This window comes from Podarcis pityusensis (assembly GCF_964106645.2).
Source record: "Podarcis pityusensis genome assembly, chromosome: 7".
Taxonomy (NCBI): Eukaryota; Metazoa; Chordata; class Lepidosauria; order Squamata; family Lacertidae; genus Podarcis; species Podarcis pityusensis.
The window spans coordinates 1,842,042-1,856,188 of NC_138031.1; the positions used below are offsets into that span (position 1 = coordinate 1,842,042).

Genomic DNA, 14,147 nt, shown 5'->3' on the forward strand with positions numbered 1-14,147 from the left:
CCCAATCATGGAGGCCCTCCCTTGCAGGAGCTGATTACCTGAGAAAGTGTAAAAATAATAATAATAATAATATATACCCCAGCCACTCTGGGCAGCTCTCAACAAAATATTAAAATACAGTAATGCATCAAACATTAAAAGCTTCCCTAAACAGCCTTCAGTTGTCTTTTAAAGATAAGATAGCTGCTTATTTCCTTGACATCTGCTGGGAGGGCGTTCCACAGGGCAGGCACCACCACCGAGAAGGCCCTCTGCCTGGTTCCCTGTAACTTGGCTTCTCGCAGTGAGGGAACCGCCAGAAGACCCTCGGCGCTGGACCTCAGTGTCCGGGCAGAATGATTGGGGTGGAGACGCGCCTACTGGACCGAGGCCGTTTAGGGATTTAAAGGTCAGCACCAACACTTTGAATTGTGCTCGGAAACATCCTGGGAGCCAATGTAGGTCTTTCAAGACTGGCGTTATGTGGTCTCGGCAGCCGCTCCCAGTCACCAGTCTAGCTGCCGCATTCTGGATTAGTTGCAGTTTTCAGGTCACCTTCAAAGGTAGCCCCACGTAGAGCGCATGGCACTAGTCCAAGCGGGAGATAACCAGAGCTTATGTAATGCTTATGGTAAGCTGCTGTGTGCCTGTGGCTTTATTTCCTTACCACTCAGAGACAGGTCGGCACCTCTGGCCACAGAAACAGTATGCCCAACACTACCGGGTTGTCAGAACTGCCACTACCCCACCCCACCCCCCGTGACTCCAGGGTAGGACCTCCAGCTCCTGGCCATTTCCCTTACCGAATGGTGAGCTCCAAGATCTGAGCAAGCCGGTCGTGGAGGAGGTTTGCCTGTAGGGAGAAAACATACATTTATTGGAAAGTACTCCAAGGTGCAGTTCTATGCAGGAGTGTTGCACCATTTGCTTCCCTTTCCGGAGTCTGGGATTTCCCGGGGAGAAATCAGGGTTTTGTGTCATTCCAGGCCTCGGAGCCCAGGAAAGAGCTCGGGCAGACACACAAGCACTTGGCCAAGCAGGGGCCAAACTGTCTTGCAATGCGTTCGTTGAACTTTTAATGGGGAGTTTGCTGGAGGACTCTTGAGAGTCCCATGGACTGCAAGAAGATCAAACTCTCCATTCTGAAGGAAATCAGCCCTGAGTGCTCACTGGAAGGACAGATCCTGAAGCTGAGGCTCCAAGACTTTGGCCACCTCATGAGAAGAGAAGACTCCCTGGAAAAGACCCTGATGTTGGGAAAGATGGAGGGCACAAGGAGAAGGGGACGGCAGAGGACGAGATGGTTGGACAAGTGTTCTCAAAGCTACCAGCATGAGTTTGACCAAACTGTGGGAGGCAGTGGAAGACAGGAGGGCCTGGCATGCTCTGGTCCAGGGGGTCATGAGGAGGCGGACACGACTAAACTACAACAAACAACAACAATTGCCCTCTGGATGCAGTTTAGCCAGCCAGAAAGGAAACCAGCGTAGAGCCCCACCCTGCCGTCATGTACTGCAGGCCACAAATTCTCTTGCAGGGACCAGACACCCTGTTCCAATGACAGGTGAGATGGTGCAGAGTGGATTTTGGTCCAGGCCACCTCTCAAAGCCCTCCTCCCCCAGATCTTACAGCATCACAGAAAAGCCTGGTGTCAGGGACTGGACTGAGGAGGCATGGTGGGGGCCGCCACCCTCTCTTCCTGAACCTTCCTGAGAAGAGGCAGACAGTATAGATTTAGAGCAGTGGTTTGCAGAAGGTCATAGTTCTGAGGCTGCAGAGGGGAGAAGCTGGGAAATATTGGGAGAGCAGCAGGAAGAAGAAGCACCAGGGGAGAGACAGCTGACAGACTCAGTGTCTTTAGAAAGTATTCCTACCTGTCCCCAAGGACCCAGCATGCATTGAGGGTAGTAGAACAGAAAGCTCAAGAGGCAGAAAGACTTTAACGTTTGATTTTTTTTATCATGTTTTTAATGTTCTGTTGGGAGCCGGCCCAGAGTGGCTGGGGAAACCCAGCCAGATGGGCAGGGTATATATAATAAATTTATTATTATTATTAATGAACTCTTAATGAAAGAGTTCTCCTGCTGCTGTTTTCTGCAGATGTGATAGTGGCAGTGAAGAAGATCCTCATCGCCGTTGCTGTCGCCACTTGGTAGGCTCTATGTTGAGCTCTAACCCGTGTTCGGTCAGATTCAGAATGAGTTTTCTGCCACAAGTGTTCTAGCTGTCTCAGCGATTGTTTCATCGCCCTCAGCTCCACAGAAAACCCACAGGGCTGTCCGGACTCCATGCAATCAGAGAGGGTGCTTTGGAGCCAGACAGTCAATAGCCTTGGTTAACTCCGCATTCCAACGGGTCACCAGGGAATCAGCTGAAAGGCCATCAACATGGGATAAAACATCCCCTACCACTCTCTGGAAACCATTTGGTTTCCAGCTGGCACAGGGATGACGTAGAATAGGAGGGACTAAGAGGGTGGGACTTTACTTGGAGCAATGCCATTATCTAAGAGAGACCACATTCCTTCTTCTCTCTCTGTGAATATTGAATAAACCACTTGGTAAGAACTCTTCTTGTTTATCTGCTTCTTGGCTGCCCCCGTGGGAGGGATCAGATTCCCTGAAGCCTGACACCTGGTGTAATAGCCAAGGTCATCTAGCAGATTTTAGGCAGGAAGTCTGTTCCAAGCCCTTTACTCCTAAAAGGTTGTCGTACTCCAAGACAATCCTCTTGCTCCTCTTCTACAGATTTCCTTACAGTTCACACAGCGAGATCCAGATCCCTGGGCTCACCTTGGTTTCACACTGGGCTGCAATCTCTTCAAAGGGAGCTTTCTGGAACTTTTCAATCACCAGGCGCCTCTTCTCCTTCTCTTGCTCTTCAAGACCAGTGTTATCTTTGGCAAGGGAAAGAAAAAGAGAGAAAGAAATGGAGTAACTGCCAGAGACTCTTTAGGCAAGACTGGCACAACACACAAGCAATTATTGTTGTTTATTAAATTTGTATACCGCCCTTCCTTGGGACGCGGGTGGCACTGTGAGTTAAACCACAGAGCCTAGGACTTGCCAATCAGAAGGTCGGCAGTTCGAATCCCCGCGATGGGGTGAGCTCCCGTTGCTCGGTCCCTGCTCCTGCCAACCTAGCAGTTCAAAAGCATGTCAAAGTGCAAGTAGATAAATAGGTACCGCTCCGGTGGGAAGGTAAACGGCGTTTCCGTGCGCTGCTCTGGTTTGCCAGAAGCGGCTTAGTCATGCTGGCCACATGACCTGGAAGCTGTATGCCGGCTCCCTCGGCCAGTAAAGCGAGATGAGCGCCGCAACCCCCGAGTCGGCCACGACTGGACCTAATGGTCAGGGGTCCCTTTACCTTTATACCGTCCTTCATCCAAAGATCTCAAGGTGGTTCACAACAGGAAAATATGTACAAAATACATAGCAATCCAGCTGAGCACAGCCCATGAGGGATCCCTGAACCTTCCCGTTGTCCTGCTTGGCTAGGACTGCAAAACCAGGGCTTCTGCCATGCACTTGCTGGGCCACAGTGTGCGGCGAGTCATGGGCTGCATTTGACAGGGTGGGCAACAAACTGTGCAGGCTTCCTTCAGGGGTAAGCTTATCAGCACCTGCCAAAAGGCTTTTGTCACTCAAGTTCAATTCTGTGAGAGATTCTTCTCTTAAGCTCAGGGGACACCTAGAATTCCATCCTACGCACTTCATGCTATTTGAATAAATTTTGGGGTTTTGAGGCACTTGCATGCATGTATTTACTAGGAAAGTTTTAAGTAAAGAGGTTTATTATAAGAGATGAAAGTGGGCCAAGTCAGAATCTAAGATATTGGTCTTTCCAAAGCGATTTCATACTGTCTTATTTCACAAAACCCAACAGGGTTGCCTAATGAAGCTGAAGGTTCAGGACAGGCATGACCGCCTTGGTAGCTCAGTCGGTAGAGCAAGAGACTCTCCAGCTTAGGGTTGCGAGTTCAAGTCCCATGTTGGGGCACAAAGATTCCTGCATTGCAGAGGTTTTGACTAGATGACCGTGAATGCCGGTTCTGGGTGATCTGAATGGGGCGAGCTCTGCTGGGCTCAGGCGTGTGGGACACAATATGCTGCACCAGAGAGATCCTTGGTCTCATCTAGCAGGTCTCATCCTTATGGTATCAAATGTGTAACGATATTTTCACACCTTCACGTTGCCTGACATGATTCAACAGGAATCTCTGATAACACCGAAAGCACTCAAGTAATTGCAGCAGGCAGCTGTTGCAATCAGAGAATCTTCCTTACAAAATGCTGGACGAAGATCTTTTCTTAATTTCAAATCATAGGCTGTCTGGTAAGGGCCAATGCCTGCTGGAGGGGAATGCAGGGAGAAAGCTAGCTTCACAGGGAACTGAGGGCAATCTCACCTATAGCTTTCTTCAGTGCTTCAAAAGTAATTTCCTCCGTGTTAACCTGGAGAAAAGATCAGATATTTGTTTAAACCACATAAGCAACTGAACCATTTGGGGGTGGGGGATGCAATTCTTTGTTCTTATTTACTTGTGACTGTCTGCAAAATTTGGAACAGATCAGCTTGTTATAGGTAGTCATTATTTGGTGGCAATTCTGGGTGTTGGGGGGTGACAGAGAATAGGAAGTTGAGCAGCTGAGATTAAAAATTAAAAACTGGACACCACCAGAACAAGAATTTTACTTGTCAGGGGTCTAAAATTCTGAAGTAGAGGGTTGTTCAAACAGTTGTGCGGTCAAAGAAATTAAATGTAAGAATGACACCAACCACAGAATATTTGCATTGTCAACATAGCCTCAGGAGCAAGACTCTAAATCACGGACAGCACAAAGTTATTCTGCCCTCTCTCTAAAATGAGAGAAGCAAGGGAGAAGTTCCTTTAAGACTCATCGCATGACCTGACAGAGAATAAACTCACCTTGTCTTCTGTGCCATTGCCAGGGAGGATGTCCACTTGAATAGATACAGTATCCACAATACTCTTCCTTCGGGACAGCCGGTCTTCATCTGCAGACACGGACAACCCAAAATAAAATTTAGAAAGAGCCTTTATTTCGTTGTGGAGGAGGAGGAAGGGCCCCTTCTGAGACAGTAGCCAACTAAGTCCTACTGAGAGTACTCATTAAAATAAATGGACCTACTTTAGCTAAATCCATTCATTTCAATGGGTCAACTCTGGGCAGGACTAACATTGAAGACAACCCATTGAGCTTACTGACTTCTTCGCCATTTTCTACATTCTGACAAAGCTAACATGTAGTTTTATTTAGTGACCATTTAGTGGCAGTTACGGTGCATCTCAGGGTCAAGTTTTCAAATAATTTGAGTGGCAGTCACAGATGTGACGGGTGGCTGGGACAGGAAGGGTGGTGGTCACAAGAGGCCAAAGAGTTACTGCTCTGGCCTGCATGGCATCCTACGGAAGAGAACCTCGCACCCATCTATCTCAGGGGACCCCTTGGAAAGTTCATGCCACTGACCTAGATGGGAGGCAAACCCCCTTGTCCATCGTCAAGCAGCCCATCTAAATCACAATCTGGGCACCTGCAATGACTAATCCAAGGGAACAAGTTGTGCAGGACAGAGGAAAGGAAAGGCCCCCGGAACAAGGAAGGATGAGGGGGAGAGGTTTCTGACAGCATGGCTCCCGGTACGTTTCCGAGCACAATTCAAAGTGTTGGTGCTGGCCTTGAAAGCCCTAAATGGCCTCGGTCCTGTAGACCTGAAGGAGCGTCTCCACTCCCATCGTTCTGCCCGGACACTGAGGTCCAGCTCCGAGGGCCTTCTGCTGGTTCCCTTACTGCGAGAAGCCAGGTTACAGGGAACCAGGCAGAGGGCCTTCTTGGTAGTGGCACCTGCCCTGTGGAACGCCCTCCCATCAGATGTCAAGGAAATAAACAACTATCTGACTTTTTCCAGTAGCACCTTTAAGACCAACGTGCTACTGGAAGGATTTTTTTTATTTTGACTATGGCAGACCAACACGGCTACCTATCTGTATCTGACTTTTATAAGACATATGAAGGCAGCCCTGTTTAGGGAAGTTTTTAATGTTTGATCTTTTATTGTGTTTTTAATGTTCTGTTGGGAGCCACCCAGAGTGGCTGGGGAAACCCAGCCAGATGGGCAGGGTATAAATAATAAATTTATTATTGTTGTTGTTGCTTTATTGCATTTCTATTCCACCTTCTCCTCCAATGAGCTCCAGGTGGCATGTAGATGGCTCTCCCCCTCCTCATTTAATCCTCTCCTCACGGCAACCCTGTGAGGTAGGTTGGGCTAAGAGGCAGTGATTGACCCCAAAGGCCACCCAGTGAGTTTCACGGCTGAGTGGGGATTCGAACCCTGGCCTCCCAGGTCCTAGTCCGGCACTTCTGCGCCACACTGGCTCCTCATGGCATTATCCCACAAGTGGAGAATGTCCATGGCAGCCTTGCAGTAGATGTAACTTCATATTTATTAACTATCACTTTGAAAAGAGAAGGCAGGTGCCCCAGGTTTCAAGGAAGGGCTGGAAGCAGAAGGTCCCAGGCATCTCCGGGTAAAGTTGGGGGGGGGGGGACCTGCCTGAAACCCTGGAGAGCTGCTGCCAGTCAGTGTAGGGACACTTAGTCTTATGGACCATAGATCTGACTCTGTGCAACACTCTGTGATCGTTAGATTGTGAAAACCTCCAGAAGCAAAAAAACAAACAAACCACATTTACTCCTCCAGAAATCAGAGCTCTGCCTGCACCCCTATTTGATGCTCATGGCAAGAGGCAGGTGACCAGCCGGATGTGAGACACAAGCACGATGAATGAGCAGGCACCACGATCAGAACCGCGTAACCGCTCACCTGTCACCTGGGGCACGTAAGGCACAGAGAGCCTCTCCACGCTGTATCCGCTGCCGCCCAAGGATTCCGCAATCTTGTGAGTCAGGAAAAACAAGTTCTTGTCGTCCTTGTCTAAGGCTTTGGGGAGACTGTCGAGAGCAAAAGTGCAGGAGTTCAGGCAAGAAATTAAGAAGGCACAAGTGGGATGTGTAGCTCAGGGGGTCGGAAGGAGGGGAACGCTCAGAGTGCCAGCCAGCCAGCCATGCCCTCCTCCAACTAATCCCATTCCTCTCTTCACAATATTCCGTCCCTTCCCCCTCCAATCAATCAACATTGTCATAAACAAATTTAACAAATTTGTCATAAGCAAATTTTAAACCACTTCACACTGTAATCTTTTCAAGCTATCACTTCATTTGAATGTAGCAAGAGAGAAGAAATGAATTAGGAAACCACTCAAGGAAGCCCTGTTTAGGGAAGTTTTTAATGTTTGATGTTCTATTGTGCTTTTAATTCTGTTCGGAGCCGCCCAGAGTGGCTGGGGAAACCCAGCCAGATGGGCAGGGTATAAATAAATAATAATATTTTTTTATTATTATTATTATTATTATTATTATTATTATTATTATTATTACTACTACTACTACTACTACTCAGGCACTGGAAACAGCAAATTAACATGGAGACTCAGTGTTCACTTTAGGTATTAAATTTCCCCCATATTGTTGCAAAAGTCAACCAACTGGCCACAATGCAAAATTTCCACTACTAACAAAATATGCAACATTTACCTGCACTTGTCTCTGAATATGGTTTCTGGCAAAAAGTACGGTGCTTCCACAGTTCTGGTTTCAATGACCTAAAAAGCACCAAAAAATAAAATTAAGCCATCCACAGAACAGAACAAAATTTGAATTGCAGTGCAGATTCTCTCTGCAGGGAGATCATTAACAGTTCACAAAAATCTGATTTTGCTGGATGCACTGGAAGACTCACAGGTTACAGGACCATCAACAAGCAGGATCATGATCCTTCAGGGGGAAGAAAAATCATCAAACATGCAAATTTGTCAAGGTTCAATTTTCAATTTGCACGTTGAACAGCTTGATGGCCTTTCTTCCCTGTGAAAGATTTAAAAGGAGGTTTGATCAGGTGGGAATCCAAAGAGAAAGACAGAAAGGTCCTGAGGTGTCTGCTGACAGTAAGGGGGGAAATTGTTTTCCAGTGTTGCAAGAGACTAAGGGAGCAGGCAAGCCTCTAATGGGATTGTCACTTGATGGGGCGAACTCTCTTACAGAGCTTTATGCGGTATTATGAAGGGGCTGCATTAGGCAGCAAGCAAATTAATATTCATTCATTCAAAATATCTATATACAGTGGTACAGTGGTGCCTTGCAAGACGAAATTAATTCGTTCCGCGAGTTTTTTTGTCTTGCGGTTTTTTCGTCTTGCGAAGCACGGTGTCGGAAAAGTTTTGGAAAAGCTTCAAAAATCACCAAAGTCTTCAAAAACCTCAAAAAAGGCTACCACACCGCGTGCTATGAGTTGCTCCTTGAAGTCAAGTCGCAACTGTATTAACGGTTTTAAGAAAAAGGAAACAAACTTGCAAGACGTTTCCGTCTTGCGAAGCAAGCCCATAGGGAAAATCGTCTTGCGAAGCAACTCAAAAAACCAAAAACCCTTTCGTTTTGCGAGTTTTCCATCTTGCGAGGCATTCGTCTTGCGAGGTACCACTGTACCTTGGGTTACATATGCTTCAGGTTACATACGCTTCAGGTTACAGACTCCACTAACCCAGAAATAGTACCTCAGGTTAAGAACTTTGCTTCAGGATGAGAACAGAAATCGTGCAGCGGTGGCACAGCGGTGGCAGCAGGAGGCCCCATTAGCTAAAGTGGTGCTTCAGGTTAAGAACAATTTCAGGTTAAGAACAGACCTCCAGAACGAATTAAGTTCTTAACCTGAGGTACCTCTGTACTTCCTGTCCATCAGATTAATTCCAGGGAAGTTTACACAATTAAAACTCCAAAGAACAAGAAAAGCCACACATTCTGCTGCCCCTTTCTCTCAGAAACAAGACGGCCCCCAAGAACACGGAAACTGGTCACCCCTGGGTAGGAAGACGGAAGGAAGGCACAACTGCGCACCTTGCTGATGTGCTGGCAGAAGGCAGGCACTGCGATCATCTGACTCAGGAAGTTGAGGTACGCGGCGACCAGCGCCATGATGCTGCAGCGGTGAGACATTGGCAGGTTATCCTCGTTCAGGATGGCAGTATCCTTTAAGGTGGGGGGAAGGAGAGGGAGAACATTGAAAGGCACCGACACACCTGCTTGAAGACATTTCTGGATCGTGCACAACTCGTGTTTCCAGCCAAAGTACACCCCCCTGGGATTTTTGAAGACATCTGAAGTCAGCCCTGTTCAGGGAAGTTTTTAATGTGTGACGTTTTAATGTATTTTTAATCTTTGTTGGAAGCCGCCCAGAGTGGCTGGAGAAACCCAGCCAGATGGGCAGGGTACAAATAATAATTATTATTTGTACCCCACCCATCTGGCTGGGTTTATTAGTACCCCGCCCATCTGGCTGGTAAATTTATTATTATTATTATTATTATTATTATTATTATTATTATTACAGTGGTACCTCGGGTTACATACGCTTCAGGTTACGCACGCTTCAGGTTACAGACTCCGCTAACCCAGAAATAGTGCTTCAGGTTAAGAACTTTGCTTCAGGATGAGAACAGAAATCGTGCTCCGGCGGTGTGGCGGCAGCAGGAGGCCCCATTAGCTAAAGTGGTGCTTCAGGTTAAGAACAGTTTCAGGTTAAGTACAGACCTCCGGAACGAATTAAGTATTTAACCTGAGGTACCACTGTATTATTATTATTATTATTATTATTATTATTATTATCTCTTCCTGCTGCACATACCTGCAAGGCAATGGCCAGGCGGATGAGGTCAGTCACCACCTCTTCGTTGGCGAGTTCAATCGTTATCAGAGCAAGAGACGTGTAGAGCAGCTCAAAGTTCTTATGCACATTGTCGACTTCTTTGCAGCCCATGTAAACATGCCTGTACAGCTGCTGGCCGTGCTGCAAAGGAGAGGGAAATCTCAGGAAACGCAGCAAGCAGAGAGGATTTTTCGAAGGTAAGAACAAATCAGTGGAAAATGACAACATGTTTTAAGGGATGCAGAAGGAACCCAGCAAAGGAAAAGCTTCCTACTTCTTGCAATTACCTTCTTCATGAAGCTCACATCTTGCCGCGAAATTTTGTCTCGCTTTATCTTCAGATCAGACACATCAGGTATTATTCTAGATATGGAACAAATACACCATTCTTAATTTCAAAAAAACATATTATCATCATTGTGTGCTGAGAGGAAGATGCAAGTTATAATTCCCCCCCCCCATCTTTTCCAAGTTTGTGTTCAATTCCAGAGAATTCACAATTTATCATCATCAACTTATTATTTCCATTTCTTAAGGACCCAGGACCCAGGTTACAGCAATTTAAATTTTAATATTAAAAACAGTTTAAAACAAATTATAGTCACGGGAATAGGGTGGGTCATGAACAACTCTGGTCAGCTCTCTTTTGTCACATACGCAAGTGTTCATTTTAAAAAATACCTATATGAAAAATTCTGGCACAACTGCAGAATTTGTCCTCTTCAAAGGAAGAATCCAGAAGAAACTATGTTTACCAAAAGCAATACAGAATAGAACACAGATTGCTAATACAATATGACACTTAGTGAGATTGCATGCATTTATGTTGCCGCTATTATTATTATTATTATTATTATTATTATTTTATTATTAGGTAAAGGTAAAGGGACCCTGACCGTTAGGTCCAGTCGTGGCCGACTCTGGAGTTGAGGCGCTCATCTCGCTCTATAGGCCAAGGGAGCCGGCGTTTGTCCACAGACAGCTTCCGGGTCATGTGGCCAGCATGACTAAGCTGCTTCTGGCGAACCAGAGCAGCACACGGAAACGCCGTTTACCTTCCTGCCGGAGCGGTACCTATTTATCTACTTGCACTTTGAGGTGCTTTCGAACTGCTAGGCTGGCAGGAGCAGGGACCGAGCAACGGGAGCTCACCCCATCACGGGGATTCGAACCGCTGACCTTCTGATCAGCAAGTCTTAGGCTCTGTGGTTTTTTTTTTTTTTTTTAATCATATTTATTAAAATTTCCAATAATAACAGAATAAAGAAGATAGAAAAGATAAAGAAAGAAAAGAAAGAAAAAAGACCAATTTTAAACCCTTATTTTCATAACCTTCTTTCTGGGACTCCCTCCTTCCCCTCCCGACTGTATTCCCCTTTCCCTACGTTGGTTCCACAAGTTCTCATTCCCAATTTAACCTAATATGTTATGCCTAATAGCCAATTTAAATTACAATCTTAACATCACTCCTCACCTTTAACAAAATAGAACAAAGATTTTTTTCCCCAAAATCTACCCCGCTTCCTTCCACGAATTCCCCCTTTTCTTTTTTTTTCCAAAACTTGTTAAATCAAAATACCAAAGTTATATATAAAAAAAAATTTAAAAGATAGAAAATAGAAGAAGGTTCCAGAAGTTGATTACATAGCCTTTGGATTCTAGAATTCCCCCTCCCTTCCCCGGTTTAGATTCCCTATGTCCATCAGTCTGTATGTTGTCGGCCTGGAGGTCTCAAGTCCACAGCCAAACTTTCTCAATTCATCTTGCCGGTTTTCTTTAAATTTACTTGTTTTGATGATGTTTAATTTCAAAAGTCCAGTCTAATCGAGGCCTTTAATTTCCCTTGATCATTGTTACTCCTCCCATTGTTCTTGCCGTGGCGTAGTTGGTCCTTTACTCTTTTGTTTCTTACTTTCTCAGGTTTCTGTCTTGTTCAGCTGCAAAACCATTCTTATTCTGAAATCTAGTATCTCTACAGAGGTTTGTTATTCAGGAGCTTACTTAAATAGAAAGATTCTATTGTGTTGTCACCTCTGTAGACAAAACAAATATTTCAGTTTTGCTACTTTCCCAGGAGCTAAGACCAGTAGTACACATCCCAGAGTAGTTTTCCATATACGCCGCTTGTAATGTCCCAAAGCCCCTCTAGAGGGATTGCAATAACTTTGTGTCCTCTCATCCAAAAGTCAAATTGTTGTTTCTTTTTCCACCCGACATTTTGTATCCATATTTATATCCAATTGTATCAAAATTAACCAGCAAAATACTTGTAGCAAAGTCCTCTTTATATTCTCAAGATTTGACAGCTACTTTGACAGCTGTCAAACTCTCCATCTCTCTCCGCCAGGTTCTCTGAATCGCCCCGGTTCCCGGGGGGGGGGTTGCCTTTTCCCTCTCACCCTCGACTCTCCTCCAGCACAATTCTTGTAATGATTCCATCGTGGAATTTGGTATTTTTAATCAGCAATAAACTTCTGAATTGATCTTGGTTTCTCAGTCCTTGTTTTAGCATGTTTACAATCAGGGAGGGGACTGACTTCCTTTTTAGATCCCCCCCGCTCGTGCCGAATCCGAAAAAAAAATTCCTTTTTTTTTCCCTCCTTTTGTACCCGGTTACCCAATTACTCACGGGTTTTTGTTAAATGTCCGAATTTCAAATGGAAGAAGCCAGCGCTCTCCGACGAATGGCATGCGGCTGCACTCGGCAGGGGAAGCGATAGACTCAAAGTACCACGCCACTCCCAGGCACCCGATCCGTAGCCTTTAAAAAGGCTCCTTCACGAGTCGGGAGGGCGCTGACGGTACCAGCCGAGTCCCCATGTCCACGGGCCCCGTGCCCGTGGTTTTTAAGGGTCCCCGCGTTGCCGGCGCGGTAGGACCCAGCCCCTGCCGAGCCGACTCCCTCCGGAGCTCGGAGGGAGTCCGCCATTCAGCGATGGCGCCAACCCGGAAGTCCCTAGGCTCTGTGGTTTAACCCACCGCGCCACCTATTATTATTTTATTACTATTTTATTACTATTTTTTTATTATTATTATTATTAGTCCCCTTAAACCAACAATGTCTCAAAGTGACTTATAATTCAAAAACAAAAATGCACAGAAGTTAAAACAAGAACCACAAAAGTAGTCATACAATTGCTGGAAAAGTTAGAAACATCACATCATCATAAGCATAATCACCATAAAGTTAGCCAACTGAAAAATGCTCCAGCAGAAGAGCTGAAGTATCAACGCTCAATAGCCTGAGCAAAAACGAAAGTCTTTGCAAGGAAATGAAAATATGTTAATTGCAACTGCCTGTCAAGTTCCCCTGGGGAAGCACTACTGAAATGCCCCTCTTGTTGTGACTCTCCATATTTTTTCTGGAAGGAGCACAAGAGAAAGTGAGGCAGTGGGAACCCCCTGTTAGGTCTAACACCTAATTAAAAGAACTCTTAACTGATTAACTGTGTAAGCGTCAGATGATTAATTAATTAAATCTGAACACATCTGCATATGAGAAGGAACAAGTTCTAAAGACAATTACTTGCCTTCTGATGATACATGCAAACAGGGAAATAACTCTCAAGGTAGGATTTGCAATCTCAGAGGCACCTTTTTGTCAAAATACTGCAGCCCTAGTTTATATACAGCAAAAGCATTTCACAGGTTAATTTTGAGGCAACTGCGCCGATCATCACCGCATTTTCCTGAGGCTGTTTAACGCAAAGTGGCATTTTTGTCCTACCTTATTCCTCTGAGCTTTGCTCTGTTGTCGTGCCGGTCAATAAGATTGTGTAGTATTTCTAGAACGAGCTGCCGGAGCTCGCTGTCTTCCGTGAGCGAAGAGGACAGCAGGGGATCCAGGAACGGGGCTGAGAGAACAGTCATGATGCTTTTGGCATTGTACCCCGAAGTGACCTGCCAAGGGGTTCAAGACACAGCAAGTGTTACTGACGCAGTTCTTGCTCATCCACAATATTCAGAATGGCAGCAGCAGTTCATATATACCTAAGCAGTTTGCACAGTGAATCCTGATGCCTAAGGCTGGATCATATTTTGCTGTTTACACATAGCATGACTTTTGTTGCAATTACACTGTTTGGCTTTTTTTCAGTTGTTTTGTTAATAGTGTTTTATAGATTGCAATTGCTTTACTGATTATTTGCTAATTATTCAATATGTTTTTCTATTATGTTATTGTTATTTATTGCTTGCGAGCTGCTTTGTGATTCATGCGAACGAAAAGCGGCATAGAAATATAATCCATCAATCAGTCAATCAACAGCAGGGAAGATGGCTAACCCGCGACAGACACTCTGGCAACTGTTCTCGGATTCCTGTTTCCAACAGCTCCATCTAGCGTGGCCGACGGTCAGGGCTGATGGGATCTGGGCTCCAACAA

General features: G+C 45.5%; 1 protein-coding gene across 5 annotated transcripts in view; it reads right to left on the reverse strand.

Annotated features, from left to right (window-relative positions):
• The window catches only part of LOC308480771 (protein EFR3 homolog A), a 50,632-nt gene that overhangs the window by 4,406 nt on the left and 32,079 nt on the right, over positions 1 to 14,147 (reverse strand). For all 5 annotated transcript variants that reach the window (XM_081012577.1, XM_081012576.1, XM_081012575.1 and 2 more), the window contains 10 exons: positions 13,491 to 13,663; positions 10,051 to 10,126; positions 9,743 to 9,904; positions 8,956 to 9,087; positions 7,600 to 7,667; positions 6,830 to 6,957; positions 4,911 to 4,999; positions 4,389 to 4,434; positions 2,773 to 2,876; positions 783 to 832 (listed from right to left, as the gene is read on the reverse strand). In XM_081012577.1, coding sequence (XP_080868703.1) covers positions 783 to 832; positions 2,773 to 2,876; positions 4,389 to 4,434; positions 4,911 to 4,999; positions 6,830 to 6,957; positions 7,600 to 7,667; positions 8,956 to 9,087; positions 9,743 to 9,904; positions 10,051 to 10,126; positions 13,491 to 13,663 — 1,028 coding nt within the window. The remainder of the gene's footprint in view (positions 1 to 782; positions 833 to 2,772; positions 2,877 to 4,388; positions 4,435 to 4,910; positions 5,000 to 6,829; positions 6,958 to 7,599; positions 7,668 to 8,955; positions 9,088 to 9,742; positions 9,905 to 10,050; positions 10,127 to 13,490; positions 13,664 to 14,147) is intronic.